The sequence below is a fragment of the Rattus norvegicus genome, chromosome 8 (genome assembly GCF_021556685.1).
Source record: "Rattus norvegicus strain SHRSP/BbbUtx chromosome 8, alternate assembly SHRSP_T2T, whole genome shotgun sequence".
NCBI classification, from domain to species: domain Eukaryota; kingdom Metazoa; phylum Chordata; class Mammalia; order Rodentia; family Muridae; genus Rattus; species Rattus norvegicus.
Window position 1 is genome coordinate 80,284,570 of NC_141541.1, and position 27,040 is coordinate 80,311,609.

The 27,040-nt window shown below is 38.0% G+C and overlaps 1 protein-coding gene across 39 annotated transcripts in view; it reads right to left on the reverse strand.

Moving 5' to 3' along the window:
- Positions 1-27,040, reverse strand: part of Tcf12 (transcription factor 12) — a 307,523-nt gene that overhangs the window by 59,336 nt on the left and 221,147 nt on the right. For all 39 annotated transcript variants that reach the window (XM_087560632.1, XM_087560634.1, XM_087560627.1 and 36 more), the window contains 2 exon segments: positions 17,849-17,984; positions 12,591-12,643 (listed from right to left, as the gene is read on the reverse strand). In XM_087560632.1, coding sequence (XP_087416758.1) covers positions 12,591-12,643; positions 17,849-17,984 — 189 coding nt within the window.

A 27,040-nucleotide genomic window follows, 5' to 3' on the forward strand; every position in this document is an offset into this window, starting at 1 on the left:
GGGGCTACAGAGATGGCCCTGTGGTCAATGAGTACTTGCTGCTCTTCCAGAGGTCCCAGGTTTGATTCCTGGCACCTACATGGCAGCTCACAGTCATCTGTAACTCTAGTTCTAGGGGATCTGAAACCCTCTTCTGACCTCCACAGACACTACACATATTACACAGACATACACAAAGGCAAAATAACCATAAGTAAATCTTTTTAAAAAGTATAACAAACATTGTCTAATATTTATAATGATTTACCAGGAAATGAAGTCTGTAACTAAAAGAAGGAGCCCTACAGATAAACTTGGGGGAAAGAAACAAATTTTGATAAAAATCTGTTAAACTACTTGCTCTAGACTCTGAATCAGACGTGTGTGTACAAAAGCATTACATTCTCCCTACCACAGATCAAGATAGGTGGCATATGTCATAGAGAACTGTGGGCTATAACTTACAATGCCAAAAAAAACACACACCAAAAAAAAAACCCCCAAACCAAAACAAACACAAACAAACAAACAAACAAACAAACAAACAAACAAACCCTGCCTGAGGAACTAGGGCTCAGGTTTCAGCTGTCTTTTCAGAAAATGAAATTTCAGATCATTCCATTCAATTACTTCTTCAAAATCCAGGTATCAAATGATGCTGAAGATTTCCTAGCAATCTGACTAATTAAGCCTTTCCTAAGTTTAATATCTGTAATACCAGCACTCAAGAGGCAGAGGTGAGAGACGGCTATGACTTCAGGCCAGCCTGGACTACATAGTGAGACCCTCTTACTATGAGAGAGAGGGAGAGTCCAGCTAACCACCAACCACTTTCATGTTTTATCATCAACTGCACCCCCAAACTAGCAATTCTTGCTTTGAAAGACTTTTGTCTTAAATTCTTTCAGTCGCACTGAGTATGCTTCTCTGTTTAAAACAAAACTAGAGCCATATACTTGCCACCCAGACTTCTGATTAGAAGAGGAGTGAGGGACTGCTGCAGCAGTACATACACTAAAAAAGAAGAATGCAGAGATGATCACGATGGCACCTATGTAGGATGCTGTACATATTTATGCAGCTTGATAGAGCTTGCTCTTGTTGATTCAACTGTCTTAAGGAAAGAAACAGTGAAGCTGCCATGCTGAAGTAAACTGGCTATGTGTGCAAGACATGAGTCTACTTTCATTGCTAGAGTGCCTCTTTTCAATACATCGAGCTCCATAATTGCTAGGTATTCTGAAATATGTTAGATCTGGCCATATGCTCAGTTTCTGAAACCCAGATGTGGTAGTTTGAATAGGTTTAGAATGTTTGGTCATAGGGAGTGGCACTATTAGGAAGTGTGGCCTTACTGGAGTACATGTGGTCTTGGTGGAAGAAATACTGTGCTGATAGCTAGGTTCTTAGGTCTCCTATGCTGAAGGAGACCAGTGTGGAATCAGAGAACCGTCTCTTGGCTGCCTGAAGAAAACAATCCACTTCTGCTGCCTGTGGATCAAGATGTAGTTCCTCTAGCATCATGTCTGCCTGGACACTGTCATACTTCTACCATGATGGTAGTGCACTGAACCTCTGAAAGTGTAAGCCAGTCACAATGACATGGTATTCCCTAGAAGAGTTGCCTTGATCATGGTGTGCGTTCATAGCACTAACACCAAACTAAGACACCAGAGTTGTTGCAGTTGATGTTCAGTGTCCACAGCAACCTCAAATCTTATTTTCATCATCATACCTACTAATAGTAAAATGAGAAAACGAAAAGAAAGCTTTACAGGAAATGAAAGATCCAGGAATCCCAGAACCACATTACAACTCCTGAGCTCTAAGATAAGCATCTAAAAAAAAAAAAAAAAAAAAAAAAAAAAAAAAAAAAAAAAAGAAAGCTCTGAACATAACAAGTGCTAACAACTGAGGTATAAGTGGTTACTGCCCTGTAATATGTAATATGTAATATGTAATATGTAATATGTAATATGCTCATTTAAAGTGATCATCTATCTTAAAAGTTATGGAGTATTTAGAAAAACAATGGAAGGCTGGCATCTTACCAACAGGTAAAAACTCTTACCCAACTTTGGTATTATTTACTCAGCAACAATTTTGACATCTTAATGTGCATTTATATGTAGGTTGGACATTAGATTAATTTAGTTCCCCTAGAAAATGAAAGATTTGTAGTCAAACCCTTGAAATAACTTCAGAAGACTCTTTAGAGAGATAGGTGAGAGCTGAGCTGACGAGAGACCCTGTCAAAGGAGTGGACTGTGGCTTCTTACCATCCTTTCACAAATGCGTGGGGCCTATAACACGATTCTTTATATGCTCTGGCTAGAAAATTTAGTAGAGCAGTAAAAGGGACTATGAAATGGATTATAAATGAAACATAGCTGCAATGAGCAAACGGCCTGAGAACTCACAGGATGAAGTCTAGGCAACACCACCATACCAACTTTAGAGTGTGACCTTGAGGATGTGTGCTTTCCTAACCTTGAAAGAGTTTATCTGTGGTACTATTGTTAAACTTGGATCATATAACTTCGACACACCACATTTTCTAACACTAGGACTCTATGCTGGAAATGAACTATACATCTCCTAATTCTCATGTATTTAAACTGAGAGTCTATGCTCACAAAAATGGAAATATCATTGGTAAACTTTGTCAAGCAAAGAATTATTTTTCTGATTAAAAAAAAAAACAGAGAGCTTCCCCCTCATCTTACAGTATTTATAAGATTTAAGCATAGTTAATAGTCTATAATAAAAGGCTAGAATATGGCTACAGTTTTCCTTCTCTGAGGATATTTCAGAAAATCTTCTGTAGTTAGACCAACTTCATGACAATTAAGCAAGGTGCAGGAGGCAAGACAGCGACAGCCCTGCTGCTAATCAAGGATTTGCTAATTTATTTAGTATCTATTAGCGAATGGGGACAGAAAAAAAAAACCAAATTAAGCCACATTCCCACTTCATAAAATGTTGAAGGTAAAGAATAAACTGGATAAACTATTCAGAAAGTGTAGTAGGGAAGGAAGGAAGGAAGGAAGGAAGGAAGGAAGGAAGGAAGGAAGGAAGGAAGGAGTAGTGGGTGTATGTTGCCATTTTCTATAGGGTGGCAATGAGAGACCCCAATGATCAGAGAGAAAACCAGCCATGCAGGTACAGAGGACCCCATGGGAATAGTGGCAGAGAATCATAAATACACAGAAGGGCCTGAGGCTGGACCCAGGGAGGGGACGATGGCAGAAGAGGATGTGAGAGGAAGGAGGTAGGTCCTGAGGGTCTGCTAAGCCACTGTAAGGACTTTGGCTTAGTACTGATAAGCTACTCAGGATGTAAGGGAGAGGGGAGATGACTCAGAGAGTTAAGCAGGCTCCCTTCATGAAAGAAAGCACTGAAGGAAAACCACAAGACTAGCTGGGGAGAGGTACACTGATCTAAGACTAGCTGGGGAGAGGTACACTGATCTGAGACTAGCTGGGGAGAGGTACACCGATCTATGACTAGCTGGGGAGAGGTACACTGATCTGAGACTAGCTGGGGAGAGGTACACTGATCTGAGACTAGCTGGGGAGAGGTACACTGATCTAAGACTAGCTGGGGAGAGGTACACTGATCTGAGACTAGCTGGGGAGAGGTACACTGATCTGAGACTAGCTGGGGAGAGGTACACTGATCTGAGACTAGCTGGGGAGAGGTACACTGATCTGAGACTAGCTGGGGAGAGGTACACTGATCTGAGACTAGCTGGGGAGAGGTACACTGATCTGAGACTAGCTGGGGAGAGGTACACTGATCTGAGACTAGCTGGGGAGAGGTACACTGATCTGAGACTAGCTGGGGAGAGGTACACTGATCTGAGAAAGAGAGAAGGGAACTGGACAAAGATGGCACAGTGCAGGTACAGAAGGACGGTTAAATCTCAAGGGTATTTCAGTATGAGAAATAAGGTACTTTTTCCTCCTCTTTAGGAAAAAAAATGTCTCCTGTACTCTGGTTTCTACTAATGTTTTAGAAGAAAAGTCCTTACATCTTTGATGAGGTCAATCCTAAATCAATACAGAGCTGACACTGATGCCCGAATTACCTTTTCTGTTGTAAAAACATTGTTTTGGGTAAAATTTAACAGCATATTTTAGAAGACAAATTGGGAACAAAAGTTTGTTTCTTATATAAAGATAAAGAAAGCAAGTTAGCATATTTTCCATCATTTAGACAATCAGAGAAGGAAACTGAGAAGTACCATTTACAACAGGAAATCAACCAGTGTTCCTTTCTGGATGAGGAAGTAAATAGCTATACAGACATCATTTCCAGCCTCTTTGACTGAAATAATCTTCTGAGTAATATATACTCTATGACTAGAAGACAATGATTCAACAGGAAAATGTTCAGAGTTACTTCTCTTCACAGGTTCAACTTCTAACTCATGTCTTTTAAGTATAATCATCTTGAAGACGGGCCTATATTCTCCTTGTACTTGGCCTTCTTTTTGTTTGTTTATTTATTTTTTGAGATAGGGTTTCTCTATGTAGCTTTAGCTGTCCTGGAATTCCCTTTGTAGACCAGGATGATTTTGAACCCACAGAGGTGTGCTTCTGTCTCCCTAGTGTTGGGATTGAAGGCATGCCCCACCACTGCCCAGCTCATTTCAGAACACTTGAAATGACGTTAGCAGAAGGGTCTCACTGAGACCTAATAGGAAAGAGTTGGTAATTCTCAAATTCTTATTCCTCCAGAGGACCGGGGACTAAATACAGGGAATACTCTACCCCTGAGTGATATCCCTAACCTTGGTTTTTGAAAACCTTAAATATCTTTAATGATGCTGGGAGAAATAGCTGCTTATGATTCCAAACCAAACTTAAAACAACTCAAGTACAAATCAAAACATGAACTTTTATTTACTAATCAGAGTTTTAAAAGTTAAAAATCATGTAAGAACCATAAAAAATTCACCTACATTCATAAAGATTAACATTAAGAAAATGAAGTTTCCAGGCACAAACCTTCATGTTAAACGGCACTTAATTCCTACATGTTCTACTATCATACATACTTGCATAGAAAACAGACCACAGCACCCATCTTCAGCTTATGTTTTACCACCATGCTGGGCTAGAACAAAGATGATAACTGGAGTGTACACACATCTTTAATATCATCTGATGTAACACTTAAATCCCAGAACATTATAACTCTTGGTTATTAGCTTTACTGTGCTAGAGGTAAATGATTTTAGAAAGCATCTGACAGTACAATGAAAACTGGCTCTGTATCCAGGGCCTTGATGACAGAGACTGCCTTTGTATCCTTTGAGTCTAGTACAGGTCGACAACTTAGGGTTAGCAGGCCGCAAGTCTGATCTACCAACTATTCTGATCAAGTTTTACTGGAACCTGGCCTTGTCTGTTCATTTCCATACCGCCTGTAGCTACTTTCAATACTATTAACACAACAGTGTCGAGTAGTTTCAGCAGAGACCATTTATCCCCTTACCTCCATATTTACTGTACAACCCCTTTATAAAGAACTTTGAGTGATAAGTGCCTTTAATGCCAACATTGGGGCGAATGGGTAGGGACAGGAGCAGGGGCAAGGGTGACTCTTGAGTTTGAGGTCAGTCTAAGCTTCACAGTAAGGCCCTGTCTCAAGAAACAAAAAGAAAACCAAAAGAACCTTGATGCAGTATACTTGATGGAGTATATTTGATGCAGTATACTGGGGAATACTGAAATACACCCCTGAGCTCTGGACCCCTGCCCATCTCCTGCCTCCTTTCTCCAGTGAGAAAATTATAGGTATGTGCTACCTATGCCCAGCCAGACTTAGATTACTTTTTGAAGACTAATAAAATATTGTCAACACTAAAGTTATACTGGGTTAGATACTACAACAAATATAGTTGAAAAAGTAAAAAATCTGATAGGTGAATAGTTTAAAATGTTTGAAATCTGCTTTAAGACTATAACGTGTGGGAGGATTTAGAAACATTTTCAGAACTTAAAGTGTTTTTAAATGATTTAAAGATTACACACAAATCTACATGGCATACATTACAGGGAACAATTAACTTCCCAAGCACAATCAGTATTAGCTGAGCAAAGGTACGCATTTGTGACAACAAAGATCATACTCGACAGTGACATAGGACAGACACTTTTCCTGTCTTAGAGTAAAATCCGATCTCACTCATCCCTGATGGTAAAAACTTGAATTTTATGCTGCTTTATGTCTTTATTTTATATTAAAAAAAACCAAGCCTGTCATATCAGCAAAATTAAAAAAAGTAAAGAAACAACTTGGTTTTCTACTGATGGTTAATATGCTGACAGTGATATTAGGCTTTACGTGCATTTAAATAACTCAACAACGTATCTTCTAAAATCCATACACGTTGTACACAGAAAATGAATTGGCCACTCATTTACATCTGGTTTATAACAACTCAGGGATTCAAATTATGAGCAGCCGTAAAGTTCAATAAGCCTTATAAGCCACTTTCAGCAAGATGGTTTACAGGGTAAGGACATTTAACATGACAGCTGATCCAGGGACCCACATGATGGAAAGAGACACTCCCCTTACCCTCCACCAAATACCATGTAAATATGTTTAGAAAGCCGTCTCTGAATGAAATTGAGGCATATTTTTTGTTTAATAAAGAACATAGAGCTCAGAAAGAAACAATGTGACTGCAGGTGTGCAACCATACCAGGGCACAACTGGGGCCACAGAAGTGACAGAGTACTCCCCCCCCCCCCCCGCCTTCTCACTTTAAACCAGATCAAAGTTTTCTTGGCACTTCACAAAAGTCAACAACAGAGCTAAGTTAAAACCTATCATTCATACTGATACAATTCTGACACAGCTTCAATAGTGGGCACCATAAACATCAAAAGTGGTTGCTTTTCTTACTGACATACGAAACCTTTCAGTTAAACTGGGCAGTTGTACCCTTTACAGATCGATCTAACTGTATAGTCAGAGAATGAACTGGCCACTGCAGGAATTTTGTATTGGATCAGCCTTAAAACAGAGCTAACCTATGTGACAGGTGGAAATAAGACTCTTCCACACCTTCAATATGCCCTCTATGCTTGTTTGCTCAGAACTAGTAAGCAAATACCATGTTCAGTCCATGTTCAAGAGCTGCAGCTCTTCCTTGTGACGTTACACTGAGGTTGACACTGGCTTGTAAAGCTGTTTACTCCTCGTTAGCTATACTTACTGCCAGTCTTAGAGGTCTCAGGCAATTGTTTATGGCATGCTTCCTTGGCTTCCTAGTGATGCTCATGGAGCAGCCCATCAGGAGAATCACTCCCAGTTGTTGACCTTGTTATCTTCAAGGGGCTCTTTCTCTACAGTGCCAACCCCTGACAGGGATTTTGCTAGTTGAGAGAGCTAATCATTTTGTACTTCAGTTTCTCAAGTTAATAATTTTTACCAGCCCCAGAAAGAGCTGCTTGTCAACGCTCTTATTTAGAAGTCTTAGTCTAAATGTGTTTGGGACTTACTATTCCATTTCTTTGTAGTTCTTAGTCTTATTTATCCTATCTGATATTACAGAGCAATACACCAGCATTATGTATGGGTCTAGAAGCCTGTGTGGTTTGGGGCACCTCAGAATCTCTCCAACTAATTTGTGATGTTCATACATTTAAGCTTTAATGTTAATTCAAAATTCATATTAATTTTAAAAAGGTAGGCTGAAATGTCACTAGGAGGGAGTGAGCTTGCCTGCCATGTATGGGAATGGAGCCCTAGGTTTTGAACCCGAGCACTGGAAAAAGAAAATAACAATTTCTAACTAGGATTATTTTTGTTTGTTGCTGTTGTTTAATGTTTGAGAGTGTACCTTTCTGTCTACCTCTGGCTGGCCTGGTACTCACTATGTACCAACTCACAGCAGTTTTCCTATCTCAGCTTCCCGAAAGCTGGGTTAATGGGTGTGAACCACCATGACCAGTTATAATTACCAACCTTAAGTCCATAGGACTGCTTCAAAGCACGAAAATGTAGTCTAAACTACTCTGATTCATATTGGAAAATGAAGCTCCTTGGTTGAAAGAGGAGTTAGAAAACAAAACTTTTTAAATGGGGTATCAAAATACATTTTGAGAACTTGCCTAAGAAATTATATTAACAGTTTTTGTGGGAAGATATACACGCTTTAAAATATAGAACAAAAGACAGTGTGACATTTGATCAAGAAAAAAACAATGTACCATTAGCCTATGATTAACCCTGTAAGCTAGTTATGTTAAAAAAAAAATCTAATAAGACATGCTGTTTTGATGCAGTTGAAGATGCACTTTTTTTTTTTTCTTTTTTTCGGAGCTGGGGACCGAAACCAGGGCCTTGTGCTTGCTAGGCAAGCGCTCTACCACTGAGCTAAATCCCCAACCCCAGATGCATGTTTTTAAATGTTATGGTACAGGACCAAGTTTAGGTATGTTGAAGAAGGCATTCCAGATTTATCTAAGTGTTGACTCTGGGACATATTTATAGTGAAATCTTGATTCCTACTTTCAAATTTTGTATCTTTTGTAGTATATAAAGATATTATTTACATTTGGAAGTACAAATACCAAGTTAAGAGACAGAATAACGAATAGACAGACTTTGTACATCTGACACTGCATTAGGGAAATTATAACAATGCTCAACCAAAAAAGGGGGAAAAATAAAGAAGAAATACAGCCCTGAGCTGTGAGAAAATAATAATGATCGGAATAAATCTAGGCAGAAGAAAGTGGTTCAGCAAATTTTCCTTCTCTTTGAATATTCTTTTCTACAAAAGAATGCTTTTGAACAATAAGACAACTGTAATTTAGCATCCACTGTATGCAGGCTCTTTTGAGCAATAAGGACAACTGTAGTTTAGCATGCATCCACTGTATGCCAGGCTCCTGCTTACATATAGTAGTGTGGTAATATAATTTGATTTGCTGTGATGTTTATCTCTTCACCTTCAAGTTTTTTCTTGTTCTTGAGCCACATATGGTAAACTGAGTTTTAAAAATTAAATTTAGGCTATAGTGGTAGAAATGAGAAAAAATGACAAAAGAGAATTCTGGATTATATCTGACATACTAGGTAAATATTTGGCACTGGATACTTTCCTAGTAACCTTTCAGACTGGCATTGTCATCTGTGACATGTGGCTTGGAAATGGAAAAAGTCCTTGCTGAGCATGTCTGAAGCCTTATGTTCAATCCCCAGGACCATAATAAACAAGTAAACCAAGCTTAAGTTTAAGGCTGAGGAAGATTCAGTGGTAAAGCACTTGCCTAGAGTGCAGTGAGCCCTTAGCTCACTCCTCAGCACTACATAAACACAAGTTCTTATAGTCCAGAGTGACAAGCAACCCCTCCCAGGTCATAAAATCAAAAAGAGGCTATGTAAGGGGAAATTCTGTGTATCTCTAAGACCACACCATCCTTAGACAGTGTGGTCCTTAAACAACAAAGCCAATTAACAAACAAAGCTGATCAGTAAAAATGGAACTGGCAAAACTGTTTTAAATTTAATATTTGAAACAAGATATTTTTAGGAACAGACCAAGATTTATACTTTGATACTGAAAAGAAAATGTCCTTTCACATTATTTTAAGCAGTTCTTATGGACCTGCAATTGAATTAGGGTAGATTAGGGAGAATGGTATCATAGTAAAATGGCTGACATTGTTCCTCACACTTAGAAGTCCTGGACCTCTAACAAAGGGAGGCTGAAGGGATCCAACTGAACACACTTCCTTTTGTAAATTAAAGAAAGGTTGCCAGGGGAAATAGTTGCTCCAATCCCTGCCCTATGTCCCAAACTCTCGTTTACTTTTTATCCTAGCAATGATCTGCTATAGAGGAAAACCAGGAATACACAGCTGGTGTTCAGAGATTAGGGAAGGGAGGCTAAGGAATCCCAAAGGGAAAGGAAATTGTTGCCATGTTGAGGTACCATGCACACCCTTTGAACTCTGCTCAGTCCCAACAGACTCCAATCACCACAAGCCAGGACACTGGAGGTCTGTATTCAGAGCCGACCTCCCAATGCCCACGTGTACTGAACAGTGTCCTCTGCGTCTACCCTTGGGTAAAGGAGGAGGTATGCTATAGTAAATGTACAAAAGTTGAACCTATTATAGAATCTAGGAATGCTTTCCTTCTAAAGTTAGACAAAACATTTGTTTTTCACACTTCTATTCTTTTTACCTGCTGGCCCATTTGAAATCTGAATATTTGGCCGAATTTTTAGTTTTGGAAGTATGATACTCATTAATCAAATCATCACGAAATAAAACATGTACATTCATGCTCATTTTCTGCAGTCTCTTCTTTTATAATCTTAACATCAAAGGTTTGTAAAATTGTATATTTATTATAAGCAGTCAAATAGAAAAATCTAATTTTCCTTATTTGTTTTATTTAGAAGGGGTCTTGCAAAAGAGCCCACGCTGGCACAGAATATGCAGCAATCCTTTTGCTTTAGTCTCAAGTGTTGAGGTTATAAGCATATACACCACCATGCTCACTGGTATACACAAGCATATATACGTGTGTGTATGTCTGAGACAGGATTTCACTACACAGCCTTATTTGGCTTGGAATTTCCTATGAAGACTAGGCTGGCCCCCAACTCATATATCTGACTGTCTCTGCCTCAGAGTTTGTGACTAAAGGTGTATACCACAGAAGCTGGAGAAACACAATTCTTAATAAGTAAGCTTATCTTACACAATTTCCTAATCACTCTAAAGTTCCATCAAAACTTAGTAGTTTTCCTTTCCTGAACACAAAACAATATAGAAAAACTATCTTAAAGTAGTAAATGCTGTTATATTTAGAACATAAGGACAAAGGGCTCTGCAAAATCTCTTTCCAGGCTCCTCTGCCCATTTTGCTCATTTGCTTTTTTAAAAATGAAGTAACCATGAAATATTGACAATTAGCTTTATTTCCTAAAATTAATGTCAGGCCAAGAATAAAGGTGATAATCTTTTTACCTACTAATTTGTTTTTGAAGCAATGTGGTTCTGCTCATATTAAAATGTAATCTAACTTTTATTACTTCACAGACAAGCAATCACACTGCTCCATGTTTCAGCAGTACTGTCTACATGAGTATGACTTCTGTTAGATTATATTACCTACCTACCTTTGCACAGCACATAACTTTTAAAATGCAAATCGTACAAATATTTTTAGTTGCTGCTGAAATTCTTGTCTTCAGGAATAATGATTTGAGGCATTGCTCATTTTGTTTATCAAGCAGCTACTCAGCCTCTGTGGGACCAAGTGCTTAAGCAAGCAGAAATTTTAGGATGTTTGCAGCTGCAATTCAAACTTCCAGGTAGGCTGCAGGTTCAGAGTACATCCGGCCTACACTTCGTAATGTACACTTTGTAAAACGCAGATCCAATTGGAACTGAGTTTCAAAGATTTCAATTCAACTTTTCATGTATCACTGGAAAAGAAGGTGGGAGAAGGAAGGAGCTGGGCATAACAGAGAAGGTATACAAACAAGCAAAAGATGATTTCTGTACTTTACCCCTCACAAGAAACGAAAAGCTCAGGCCCATGCTGCCCCTTCTAGATTGCTACTTGTCAAGCAGGATATGCTGTTCAGTCCAAACTCTGATGAGCTGTGACTCATCTGGCAGCACCTGCGCCCATGTGTTAAGTGTTGCCCAGTAAAAGCCTAACATCCATTTACACAACAAAGAATGTACCCTTTAAGACACAGGGCCTCAATCTAACAGCCTCACTGACCATTTGTTCTGCACACAGAGAATAAAACCCTTTCCCTTATTCTCACCAGAGGTTTTTAAACTACGGGTGGATTAATAATGTAAGTTTATCTACAAATACTTCTTCGGCTTCAAAGAGCAAGGATATTAACAGCACAAACACTCCTACAGTATTAGGTTACTACAGCCATTAATGATTGTTTTACCAACCTCTCCCAGCCTGCTGCATCAAAAGCTCTCTATTCTCAAAGGATACATTTTTGAGAAAGTAGGGAATCAACAAACTAGTTGCATGAAAGCTTTCCTGATGCTACACTGAAGTTGGGAAAGGCTTAATGAAGGCTTTAAAATCCACAAGGGCTTCACAATGAACATCTGACTTGGTGATTTATGCATATTAATAACCTCAGTCCTACTGAGGCAAGCTGAGCCGAACATGTCCTCCGAATCTTAATGTCTTTAGCTCCATTGGGATTATTACAAATGTAAATTTCTCAGATTTTCAGCTATTAATCTCTGTCTGTCCTCCTGTTCAGCAACATAATGACTAATTAAACATCAAAAGACCTGCACAGGAGATCTTCTTTGACAGCTACAGGCCTAGTCTTCTTCCCAAGAGGGGAATTCAAATGACAGAAGACAGGGAGTGACAGCATATGAGTAAGCTACAAATCACTGCACAGAAAACAAAAAGCCTAACCTTAAGTGTGGATTTATCTCAATCAATGATTTTGTTAAGCAATGAACAGTTACTATGTAAAGTATGCCCACTGGCACCAAACGAATCCACTCTTGTAACAAGTAAATACTCAATACTTGACATCAATTTGTTTAACATCAAATTAAAAAAAAAGTACTTACAGAAGAAGGTAGGCCAGGAGGCACCTTTCTTACTTTCTTTGCTTGTAAAGGATCTGAACATTGGAAACAAAATGTTTCATTAGCATTTATATTAGGGAAAAAATCCAAACAGACTTCAAATAAACCGGAAACTCCCCCCACCCCTAATGATTTCTCTTTTTTCTAATATTGCAACCAAGCATGGGAATACAAGAATGACAGTACTGGCCTTCAACTAAGTTTGAAAGGCAACAGTAAGTGGAGTAAAGCAAGAAGGAAAGCATACCAATAACGAAGGAGAAAGAAGTTTTTAAAGCCTATCATATGCCATTAATGTCAAAATACTTCACACATGTCAGATTACTGGAGGTGGAACTTTGTGCAACAGGTCTAACAATATTTTCTTAACAGACAAAGAGCAACAGATGAAGAACTAGGCTTAAAGGGATATTTTAAAAACTTAAAAGCAACAACAAAAGTCCCTTAATAACAGCAAATGCTATATTACAAATATTATGCATAAAATTTGAAGTAAAATTTAAGGAATGAAAAACTAAGGTTATAATAAGATCACGACATGCTACGAGGTGATGACAGAAAGCCAACATACATATCCAGTATTACGGGCATTTACTTTGGTAGTATGTGAGTAAAACTGAAACTTCAGCACTAATGTACAATTGGGACTTTTATTCCTTTCCAGGAAATGAACACACAGAGAAAGTATATCTCTTATTTTGCTTTAAATTTTGTGTGTGTGTGTGTGTGTGTGTGTGTGTGTGTGTGTGTGTGTGTTTGTGTACAAATAGTACATGTGCATATGTGAGTATAGATGCATGTTTAAGTACAGGTATCTTCGGAGTCCAAGTCCATCAGAGGATGCGGGACTTTCTGGAGCTGGAATTACAAACAAATTATTATTAAGCTGCCACATGGTGTGAGACTAAATTTGGTTCCTTTGAAAGAGCGGTATACTCTCATATCTGCTAAGCTCATAGCTCTAGATCCAAAGAAGTGTATTTTGAAGATAAATTAATATATATGAAAAAGACAATTTTCATTTGCTTAACTTGGTATTCTAATTTCCCTTGTCTATAAAATTTATAACTTTTCTACATTATCTTTTTGAAAAGTGATACACACAGCTTTCCAACCATAAACAAATAATGGATCAAATTCAGGATTTTCAGAGGCATTCACTGTTAGGGAAGGCTGATGTAAAACAAACTCCATATTTTTTTTAAAACTGCAAAACATGAGAAAAAGCATTTAAATGATACTATACAATGAAACATGATTTTATAAAGATCGAAACATATTTAAATTTGGTGTGTGAATTCTATAGCTGGCTATAAAGCGAAAAAGGCAACTTTATAAGCAGCATGTGGAAAAATATTTTACAATAAAAAGGGCAAAAGGCATTCATCATCATGGATATGCCGCCCCTAAGAGGTATCCTCCATTTCCTTAAAACAGAAATGCCAAACATAAACAACGTTTGGTATACTCTGTATTTGTACAGCTAACAGCCAAACTTTTGTTCTTGGTGACTGTTTCAGCAGTCTACTTTCTTACAACTAATTTCTTGAGCAAAAGCTACAGTTTTTATAAAATCAATTAAGGGAATGGTTTCTATGCATGGAGTTCTCTGGATAGTTTTCTTCTGTATCTCATCATTAGCAACATATCATTACCAGTCTGGGATCAACAGTCTAGTGTGGGGGACCCTGCAAACTGTGATGGAGAGTAATCTGGTTGTAGTCAACTGAGAAACTGTAAGTACCTGGGCAGGTCACTTTCACCTCTTTGTGTTCCAGGTTCTTTAGTTGCATGAAGGGGTGGACACCACCTCTCCTGTAAGTTTCATAATCTGTGGTAATCCATGAAATATGCTGGTTGTATTGCCCAACATTTGTGACACCTTGATAATGTTTATGCCACAGGGGTACACATATGCCTATGTATGTATATGTACCACATGTAAGTGGTACCCATGGAGGCCAGAAGAGAAGATGCCCCAAGACTGAAATTACAGAGAGTTGTGAGCCACCGTATGGGTGCTGGGAATTGACCCAAGTCATCTGGAAGAGCAACTAGTGCTCTACTGCTGACTTATCTCTCCTGTCCCACACTTAATTACTTTTAGCTTTTATTTATGTAGACCAAAAACAATTAAAATTAGACAGTTATGGTTCTTCAGAACAATTTCCTAAAGCATCTAAATTTTAGGAAACACTAAGATTGATGTAGGTCTCTAAAGTTCTTGTAAGCACTCACATTTTACCAGACACTGAAGTGTCAATGAGATGCTAAGAATGAGAACAGCAATGGGCAACATAACAATAATCTACTAACTGATATCCACACAAGAAATGCATAGGGCTCCTTTGAGCATCAAGAGAAACACCACATGCTGTACTCCATTTTGTTTCCTTATTGATAATCTAATGTTAACATTACAACCTCACAAAGTTTTGAAAAGACACAGAAGATAAGCAATAGTAATTATAAAGCATAGTCAAATTGAAGCTTTAATTCATAGAACATTTGCATTTTAATCCTGATTTAATGTATCCTTATTCTCTTCTAGTTATTCAATAGTTGGATTTGTTTGGTAACAGCACACTGGCAGGGATTAGTTCTTTGCCACAGTGTATCTTCAGGGTCTATGAAGAAGACACTCTTGGAGAGTAACCCAATACAGACTCCATGAAGGCTGTTACTAGGCTAACAAACTCAATCAGGAGTAACTAAAGTGGAACACAGATATGCAACATTTTGAAAAGTACCATTCTTTTAAAAAAAGGTTTGTTTGTTTGTTTATTATGTTCACAGCACTCTGCCTGCATATATGCCTGCAGGCCAGGAGAGGCACCAGATCTCATTAAAGATGCTTATGAATCACCATGTATTTGCTGGGAATTAAATTCAGGACCTCTGGGGAAACCAGACAGTTTGCTTAACCTCCAAACCATCTCTTCAGCCCAAAAGCTATCATTCTTTAATAACAAAAGGAATATTGGTCTAAACCATCAGTGCTGATCCTAATAGCACCCACACGTATTACATGACCATTCCTATAAAATAAAGACATCTATCAGAATTCTCTTCTGGATGTGGCAATCCATCACTGCACTTTTCCTATGTACCTTATCCAGCTATGCTTTTTGACTAGAAACAGCTCACCAAAATAGATGGTTTGATAGGGTTTATATTAGCTGGAGGCAGTCAACATATATTTGTGCAATCAGGAATTAGACGACAACATTCTCCTTTGGTTTACATTTACTTTAGACACTGGTCTACCTTCATTATAAACATGTTTTATATTGTCTTTACATTAACTTTTAATTAATTTTCTCAGTAAATTAATTGTATCATATACATCTGATATAAGATATAATTAATATATAAATATATAACATTTTTATATTAAATTTAGTTTTTGAATGTTAAAAAAAATCACTTTAAACAATGATGAGATGGAAAGTGTTACAGAACACACAGTAGCACAAAACAGACTGGTTTTGTCAGGATGGATGGATGAATGGATGTAAGTATATACACATGATTGACATAAAAATGAAGCTGTAAGGAGAAGTGAGTCTTTCTGCATGCTGCTCTTAACTAAGCAGCAGTGTCAGTGTACCAGATACCATTCTGTTGTCCACTTTCACATCAGTAAGTTATGTTCTGTTCCCTTTACCTGAATTTCAGTGGAAAAGTAAAGAAGTAACTAGTATGCAAACAAAGAAAAACAACAGCAAAAAAAAAAAAAACCCACACAAAAAACAAAAAACACTGCATGCAAGACTCCCAAAAACCTTAAAATTATTCCCAGTGAGTGAACTACTAATGATTATGTGACAACTTCTGAGTCTTAATTTTTATGTTAAATTCAAGGTTAAAGTCCTGAACTAACATGATTATTGTCCTGTTGAGATAGGACTTTATAAAATCATCCTGTAAACCATTCCGTAATATCTTTATCTCGGTTAAAAACTAGATGTTGACAGTAGAAGATAAAAGTTGCTTTTAAGAAGAAAACCACTTGTAAGTTAGAAGAAGAAAACTTGGCTAATTCCTCTCATGGAGCAAAATATTGTTGTCTGCAGCAAAACTGTGAAAATTATGGTTTCAGTTAGGTGGTGCTGGTGTGAGTCTTTAATCCCAGCAGTCAGGAGGCAGAGGTAGGTGGAGCTCCGAGTTCAAGGCCAGTCTGGTCTACTGAGTTAGTTCTAGGCCAGCCAGGCTACAGAGAGAAACCCTGTCTTAAAAAAACGAAAAATTAAAAGAACTATGGTTTCATATAGCTGCCTAAACAAGACCTGAAAAGTGACATTAATAGACATGCTAACATCGACGAGGAAAAACCTCAAGGGCCTTACACTAAGAACTTCAAGGAGAAGAAACGCTCTCCTGAGGGGAAAGCGCCTCAATCAGTTATCAAATCCTAAAGGGTCAGCACTGTGATTATATACACAAAGGTAACATTGTATGGACTGACCAGGCTTTATTTAGGGATATACATATAAAACAACAATTAAACAAGGCCATGACCTTGAAAGCAAGATGGGAGTCATGGGATGGAGTGAAGAGAGAAAGGGAAGGAAGATAGAATTTCAAAAACATAAAAATTTATTTTAAATTAAAAAATGGTTTTAAGGAAGCACAGAATATATACAGCACACAGTGCTCATAGTGATGACAATTATGGTTTAAATATTGAATTGTCAGTCAAGGCTACTTATAGTTAGTTGAACCTTGAATTCAAAGTGAATGAGCTCTTTGCAACAGTGGGAATTCTGACAACTGCATTCATCATGTATCTAATGCATACAGGATGAGTATCCCTTACCTGAAATGCTTGTGGCTAGATGTGTTTTAGTCTTTAGATTAGAATGACCTGTATACACATAATGCAGTATCTTGGGGACAGAACCCACACGTAAAGACTAGGTTCATTTTTGTTTCACAAACACCTTTTCTACATAGTCCAGAGGTAATTTCTACTTCAGTGTGCTTCATGGCTGTGGCCCATCTCAGGAGGTGAGGTATAAAATGTCAGTATTCAATAGGTTTCATTCTTTAAAGTTCACTGGATTGCAGATTTTAGATTAGGAATACTCAGCCTGTATATTATTTGTATGTAAATACACCGTGACTTACAAATGATGACTTAGAAAGTATATTTCTTCTCATTAAAAGCACAGCCAGAAAGTACAGACTAAAGGAATGGGGGAACCTGGGAGAGAGGGTTTTCTGTGTTAAATACTCACCTAGAGCTACAGAATCATGGAGCGGTCTTCTTCTAGAACTTGTGGCAGAGAATGAGTAGTATGGTGTTCCAGGTTTTCCTGAAGAAGACAACTGTGCTGGGCTCCCGAGTCCTAGATCTTGTCTCAGGAGACTAGACTAGAAAACAAAGACAAGGAGACAAGTCATCTTGCTGCTAAAGACCAACCTCAACACTTCTGAAGAACCAACAATATCTTAATCAATATCTTGAAATTTACAAGAAATCAAGAAATACCTTTAAAAATCAATTAGGTCACTGGTTTTAGACTCTACTTATTTTTTTTTCCCTTCATCTTTCCCTTCCTGGTTTTTGCTGTTGTTTTTATTTTTAAGTGTTTTGTTTTATAAAGACAATTTCAGAATTAAGTAGACTATGACCTGTTGACCATCAACTAAAATGACAGCGAATTCCTGAGGTTATGGCCTTATGACTAGACTTGATTTTTCTTCTATTTTTTAAAACTCCAGAATTTTTAAGTATTTTCACTTCAGAAAAAGTGTTAGGGCTAAATACATAAATCTTGAGAACAAGAAGCTTCTTTCTTCCAGACTTCTCTATCTGGGTAGCGGTGTCTTTTTACAGATTCCTCCTCCATCTTTGTTGAGTAGCCTGAATCCTTGGGAGGCAGATATGAAGCATGTTTGATTATCACGGGATGCTAGAAATGTTCATGCAGATGGTCCACATATTCACACATCCTGTTTTGAAGGCTGGCAGAGACTGATAGATAATCAAATATAATCAAGTGTTGTACCAGTTCACAGAGTCCAACTCCACCAGCATGAGGGGAGACAGGGATTCCAAACTTTTTGGCCATCAGAAATACTAAGGGGTTTTCTTGACACTCCTCAGTCTGCAGCCGTCAATCTGGAGAAACTGCAGGACATTTTCCTGTAGGAATGTGGGAGTGTGTGTGTATGTGTGTAGTCCTGGCTATTCTAGAACTCATTCTGTAATTGCAGGACATTTGCCTGTAGTGGGGGGGGGGAGAGGAGAAGAGGAAGAGGAGGAGGAGGGAGAGGAGGAGGAGAGGTGGGAGGGGGAGGGGGAGAGGGGAGGGAGGAGAGGGTTGAGAGGGACAGAGAGAGAGAGAGAGAGAGAGAGAGAGAGAGAGAGAGTGTGTGTGTGTGTGTGTGTGTGTGTGTGTGTGTGTGTTGTGTAGTCCTGACTATTCTAGAACTAACTCTACAAACCAGGCTGTCCTCAAACTCAAAAAGATCTATTTGCCTCGGCCTCCCAAGTACTAGGACTAAAGGTAGGGCCCACTATATCCAGCTTGTCTGTTTTTTTACTAATTAAGTGTAATCTTAGGGCTGAAACACATTTTGGTGACTAAGTGATTCTATCCTTTAATTATAGAGACTTTTAAAAGTAATCGCCTGGACTTTGCTTGAAGACTTTCATGATCATATAGGCAGCTGATTCTGTTTCCCCCCCCTCTTCTTTTGGATGGCTATTACTATTTGAAGAGTGCCCATATTTATATGACTAGTCTTTCTTGCCTTTTTCTTTTGTTTCATGACATGGAAAGGGGGGGGGGATCATGCTTCTCATCCCTAACATGGTCTTCAGGATTCTCTTTCACTGTGCTAAGTTCCTTATAAAATGGCACAGAGCACAAAGTCTCAGATGCTCTATGGGACAAACCACCTACCATGTGAATGTAAGGTTGGAGGTGGCCTTGCCTCATGGCTCTTCACTCTGCTTCATGCGCTGTTTTATGCCCTCATGTCAGACTTGTTTACTTTATGCTTCTTGGTCTTAAGTACAAAACCTAAGATATGCCACATATATCTTAAATTCTTTGAAAAAATATATCTTGTTCTATTTGGCCCATAATAATTATCCACCCTGCCTTTTTAAGATTTGGAGTCTATTAATGGCATTTGCCAGGTTTCTTAATGTCTACGACAAAAAATAAAAACAAACAAAAACCTCAGAGGATGCTTTCAGGCAAGAAAAGATGATTTCCTCCAGCTTTTTTACTATACTTTCCTGCTGTATATTTAATACTCTGTAATCTTCATGTTCTTCGTAATCTGATCAATACTGAGCATCACAACATGCTAAGTTAAACTTGCTCCTGTCAGAAGAATGAGCAGAATTTGAGAAGCATAGCCACTATATTTCAGTCACTGCCTTAATTCTAATAATGATTTTTCATGATTTTTCTGTTTCAGCACTAAAAAAATATTACAGCATTACTGATAGAGCATAACATTAACTGTTGAAAAGTTCCCTAGCAGTGGGACTCAATCCAGATCACTGCCTCACACCTGAAGGACTCCCATCCCTACGGCCATCATTCCTTTCCTCTTCCATCCATCCACACTAAGCAGTAACTCCTTATTTTATCTCCTCATCGATGACAACCACCACTTTGCTTTCTGCCCCAGTTGACTTCCCCATTTGGGCTAGTTCATGCAAATGTAACCTGACTTCTTTTGCTTAGTCTGATGACTTTGAAGCTTATTAACCTTCTGTATGTGTGGGTGGTGATGACATGTGCACATGAGTGAGGGTCCAGTGGAGTCCAAAAGAGGGTACTGAAACCCCTGGAGTTGGAGCTAAAGGTATATCTGATTCAGGGACCTGGAAATGAACTTGAGTCCTTCCTCTACAAGAGCAAGTTGAGTCATCTTTCCAGCCCTTAGCTCTAAGAATTTTATTGTGAATTCCTTAAGCATTTCTAAAGAAATGGCCAAATTGCCTGCAAATAAAGATAGTTTTACTTTGGTTACTTTTCTAGAATTTCCAATGCACTGCTGACTATAATAGGTGAAAGAAAGTAGCTTTGCTTTAGAGAAAGAATATATGATGGGCTGTTTTTCATTGAAAAAAAAAAACTTTGCCAAGTTGAGGAAGTTCCTTATTATTGTTAACTTGTTTTTTCTTAAGATTTATTTTTATTTATGTGTATGTGAGTTCACACATGCACACAGATGCCTGTAGAGGGCACCAGATGCTCCATAGACAGAGTTATAAGCACTTGTGAACTAGCTGGCATAAGTTCTGGAAACTGAACTCAGGTCCTATGGAAGAGCAGTGAACGTTTTTAATCACCAAGCCATCTTTCTAGTTTCCTTTTCTTACCTTCTTAAATGTTCTTATCAGGAAAGGATACTAGCTTGCGTTTTTGATTTTTGGGAGGGGGTGGGGGGCAGGATCTCACATTGGAGACCCAGCTGGTCTGAAACTTGCTATATAAACCAAGCTGCCTGCCTCTGTTTTGCAAGTGCTGGGATTAAAGGCCTGTGCCCCACACCTGGCACAAGTAGTAGATTTTTGTTAAATGCCCTCCACCCACCCTGAATCAGTTGAGTGATTTTGTGGGTTTTTTAGTTTGTTTGTTTGTTTGTTTTCCCTTCACATTATTACTGTGGTAAAGTAAGCTACGTTGATCAACTTTCCTATGTTAAGCCATTTTTGCATTTCTGTGTTAAACTTACTTGGTAACAATGTCTAATCTTTATACTGCTGTCTTCAGTGAGCTAGCATTTTATAGGTGATTTTTTTGTATCGAAATTCAAAATGAATTTTCCTTTCTGCATCTGTGGCTTTGGTATCAGTACAATGCTGCCCCTAATGGAGGGAGGGAGTGTTTCAGAAGCAGAAGCCTCCTTCCATTTTACTGGAAAAGTCATCAGTCTCTGTGAGCCTTTAACTGAAAAGACTTCTATTACCAATTCTTGTTTTCTTCTGTTTAATTCTGAGCCAGTCTTGACAGTATATATTTCTAGGAATTTGTTCATTTCATTTAGAATATGTGTTAGCAACTGCTTGTGGCATTTTCATTTCTTTCTTTCTTTCCTTTTTTTATTTTCATGAAGCCAGGAGCCGTGTGACTTTTTCACTTCTGATTCAAGTTTTTATTTAGTCAATCTAGGAATAAGTTTTTCAATTTGGCTGGTCTTCTCAAGGAGTCAACTTTTAAATTGTATATAATTCACAATGGTATAGAACTTTCTATATAGACCAGACAGGACTTAATTCTGTAATTCCACTTAGCCTCCCAAATGCTGGACATACTTTGCAAAGGACAGTTTTTACTTTGTTGCTGGTTTTCTCTCATCTTCTACTCTGTTGTGTTTGTGTATGCTTTAACTATTAGTTTCTTTTTATCCTTCAGTTTGGTCCATTTTTTATTTGTTTGTTTGTTTGTTTATTTATTTTGGTTCTTTTTTCGGAGCTGGGGACCGAACCCAGGGCCTTGCGCTTCCTAGGTAAGCGCTCTACCACTGAGCTAAATCCCCAGTCCCTAGTTTATTTTTAATTAATTAAAATTTTATGTGTATGGGTCTTCGATTTGTGTACAACGTGTTTGCTTTGCACTTAGGGAGGCCAGAAGGGGACTTTAGGTCCCCTGAGGCTGAAGTTACAGGTAGTTGTGAAGCACTATGGGAGTGTTGTGACACAAACTAGGATCCTCTGGAAGACAGACTGATGCTCTTTACCACTAAACCACATCTCCAGCCCTTTTTCCATTTTCTGGTTTTTAAAACTGCAAACTTAGGGTCTTATTTGAGTTTGCTTCTGTCCCTTTTGACTTTTGGTATTGTTGTGTGCCAAAAGTAGCTCTGAGCTTATGATTGTTCTGCCTCAGCAGAGTTCTAACTCATTTGATATGTTGCTTCTTTAAAGCTCATGTGACAGTGATGTAGTATACATGAAACAAAGTACTAAGTCAGCCAAAAGTTGTCTTTCAGAAACAGTCTTAAGAACACAGTGCTCTTCAGATTCCTCAAAAGGCAAATTCTTTTTCTGGCAAGGATGATGCATTTCTTTATGAAGTATGGAAGTGAGTAGAAGTTTAATTACAAGATATTATGGCATGTGAACAAAAAAGACTATACAGTATTAATGTAATTAATTTGCAATAATTATAGAAAATTCAACAGATACAACATTGAACAGCCTCGGAAAGGGGTGATCAGACTTAAAAAAAAAAAAGAAATACTCTATGTTAAAAAAAGTTCCATAAGCAAAGATAAAAAGAGAGAAAATGAAAAATTTAAATGTAAACACCATACATCCTATTCTATCTATCTGTGTGTCTGTCTCTGTGTGTCTGTCTGTCTGTCCCTCCACAAACAAAACTCTTAGTTAGAGCAGGGACTTAGCAATCCACAGACGTTATGCATAAATTTTAATTACCACATCTGTTTTGAATTTTTTTCTTTTGCCTTTGACAGGCAGATGTAGCATTCTTTTTTAAATAGTAAGATCAGAATTATATGGAACGTATGATCTCCACATGATTGAAAGCACAATGCACTCACCTTAAAAATTTATTTTAATGGGTGTGCTCTTTGCTCAATGTCTGACTGACTGCCCTTGATATTTTATCAGTATTTTTCTCACACAGGAAGCTCTTCACTGAACATATAAAATAAATACATCAGATAGACATAATTGTCTCTTACCGGACTTTTAATAATGTTCTTGTTATACAATTTTTATGACAATCTTTTACTAATTAAAAACTTTATGTGTATGAGTGCTTTGCCTGAATGTACTCATATGTACTACATGCATCCCTAGTGCCTTCTAAGTTCAGAAGAGACTGTCAGATCCTCTAGAACTGAAGTTACAGATGGTTATGAAATACCATGTGCATGCTGGGCAAAGAATCAAGGTCCTCTGTAAGAGCAACAATGTGGTTAAGCTGTTGAACTATCTCTTATAAAATTTTAAACAAACAAACACTCCCAAAACATAAAACAAACAAAATGTAACCAAGCCATTTATCTCTCTCTCTCTACATAATTGTGTGTGTGTGTGTGTTCACGGTGTGTTTCTGTGTGTGCATAGGGCTGAGGATTGAATGTTCAAGTGCCATGGTGCATGTCTAGATGTCTTAAGAACAATTTTGTAAAGTTAGTTTTTTCCTTCTGCCTTTATGTGGGTTTCATGCAATGAACTCAGGTGAGGTCACCAGGCTTGCTCAGCATATACTTTTATTTGCTGAACCATCACACTGGCCTCCTGCTATACAAATTTTTACAAGCATATAAAATAATGATGTATATTGAATCAAGTGACAACATTTTAGTGGAAGTGAACTTATTTCTGAAATTACTGTCAATTGAAAGTCCTGCTGTGATTTCTCTATCAGCTGTGGCACTTTCCATGCTACCAGGGAAGGGTTGAGCATTAAAGCAGTCAGTCAGGCTGGCAAGCATAGAGTCTAGCTCTCTAGCACTTTATAGAACATGTTTTTTGACCCCCTAATATGAGGGCTCCAATAGTAGGTTAAAGCTGAGTTCAGAACGATCTCTTTGCTTAGATAATAAAATAAAATATCACAAATGAACAAACACGCACATAGGTTAAATTTGGCCATCTTTTAAGATGTCAAGATGGTTCCAGTAAAAAAGCACAAAATGACCTAAACAGTGAGGAGGAAAGTGCGTCTTCATGTTTGTAAAAGGAGACCAAATATACTACTATCTTGGAAACAGTAAAGGTGAACTAGCCACCCTAGGCTCACATTCTGATTGGGATCCTGGGCAAATGACCTATTTGAACAAATTGTTCATCTTCTCTCCATGCACACATTAACAATGGCTCTCAGCCACTAGGGGAAGCAAGACTTTACAGTGTTAAGTATGAAGCGGGGTCATAGAAGACTCACTTTTTTCTTTCCTCTGTAAGTCATTGTGGTTATGTGTGTCTATCTTTATGTATTAAGAAGTAAGATAGATAGTACTCTAATTTTCATTTCTTGGGTACAATACTTTGTGGTTTCAGGTCAGGTCTGTCCTGAATTCAAGCCTGTTGGTCTAGGATTCTCAATGGCTAAACTAAGACTAGATGAAGTGAGAGGAGACAACTGTCCATTTCCTCTAGAGTTCCCAGTGTTGTAGAGTACGGCTTCTGTAGTAGGATCCGATTTTTTTTTTAATTTCCTCCATTTCTGTTGTTATGTCTCCCTTTTCATTTCTGATTTTGTGAATTTGGATACTGCTTCTGGACCTATTAGTTAATTTGGCTATGGGTTTATCTATCTTGTTGATTCTCTCAAAGAACCAGCTTTTGGTTTTGTTAATTCTTTGTATTATTCTCTTTGTTTCTATTTGGTTGATTTCAACCTTGAGTTTGATTATTTCCTGCCTTCTACTCCTCGGGTGAGTTTGCTTTTTTCTGTTCTAGAGCTGCAGGTGTGCAGTAAAGTTGCTAGTGTAGGATCTCTCCAGTTTCTATAAAAGGGCACTTAGTGCTATGAATTCTCCTCTTAGCACTGCTTTCATGGTGTCCCATAAATTTGAGTATGAAGTGTCAATATTTTCATTAAAGTCCAGGAAGGCTTTACTTTCTTTCTTTATTTCTTCCCTGACCAAATTATCACTGAGAGTTGTTCAGTTCCCACCTGTGTGTGGGCTTTCTGTTGTTTTTGCTGTTATTGAAGACCGGCCTTAGGCTATGGTGGTCTGATAGGGTGCATGGAATTATTTCAGTCCTCCTGTATCAGTTGAGGGTTGTGTTGTGACCAATTATATGGTTGATGGATTTCTAGACAGATACCACATACTAAAGTTAAATCAAGAGCAGGTATACTTGCTAAACAGGCCCATATCCTATAAGGAAGTAGAAAGTCATTAAAAACCTCTAAATCAGAAAAACCCTAGAGCCAGATGGATTTAGTTCAGAATTCTACCAGACCTTCAGAGAAGACCTGATAGCAATATTCCTCAAACTATTTCATAAAATAGAAACAGAAGGAACGCTACCTAATTCATTCTATGAAGCCACAATTACTCTGATACCTAAACCACACAAGGACCCAACCAAAAAAGAGAATTTCAGACCAATCTCATTTTCGAATATTGATGCAAAAATACTCAATAAAATTCTTGCAAACCGAATCCAAGAACACATCAAAACGATCATTCACCACGATCAAGTAGGTGATGCATCCCAGGGATGCAAGGTTGGTTCAATATATGAAAATCCATAAACATAATCCATATAAACAAACTCAAAGAAAAAAGTCACACAAACATTTCCTTAGATGCAGAAAAAGCATTTGACAAAATACAACACCTCTTCAAGTAAAAGTACTGGAGAGATACTTGAAATAATACCATTAAAATCCGGGACAAGACAAGGATGCCCACTTTCCCCATATCTATTCAGTATATTACTTGAAGTGCTAGCTAGAACAATAATACAACAAAAAGCGATCAAGGGGATATGAATTGGCAAAGAAGAAATAAAGATATCATTAATTGCAGATGATACGACAATACACACACACACACACACACACACACACACACATATATGTATATATATGTGACCCCCAAAATTCTGCCAGAGAACCTCTCCAGCTGATAAACATATATATGCGACCCCCAAAATTCTGCCAGAGAACCTCTCCAGCTGATAAACATATATATGCGACCCCCAAAATTCTGCCAGAGAACCTCTCCAGCTGATAAACAACTTCAGCAAAATGTCCAGATATAAAATTAACTCAAATAAATCAGTAGACTTCCTTTATACAAATGATAAACAGGCCGAGAAAGAAATTAGGGAAACACCTACCTTCACAATAGTTACAAATAATATAAGATATCTTGGGATAACATTAACCAAAGAAGTGAAAGATCTGTATGACAATAACTTCAAGTCTCTTGAGAAAGAAATCAAAGATCTTAGAAAATGGAGAGATTGCCCATGCTCATGGATTGGCAGAACTAACATAGTAAAAATGGCCATCCTACCATAGGGGATCTACAGATTCAATGCAATCCCCATCAAAATCTCAACACAATTTTTCAAAGACATGGAAAGAGCAATTCTCAAATTCATCTGGAAAGGCAAAAACCCCCGAATAGCGAAAACAATTCTTTTTTTTTTTTTTTTTTTGGTTCTTTTTTTCCCCGGAGCTGGGGACCAAACCCAGGGCCTTGCGCTTCCTAGGTAAGCGCTCTACCACTGAGCTAAATCCCCAGCCCCATGAAAACAATTCTTAACAATAAAAGAACAGCTGGGGGGAATCACCATCCCTGACCTCAAGCTCTACTACAGAGCAATAGTGATAAAAACTGCATGTTACTGGGACAGAGACAGGTTGATCAATGGAATAGACTTGAGGACCCAGAAATAAAACCACACATTTACATATACTTGATCTTTCACAAAGAAGCCAAAAATATATAATGGAAAA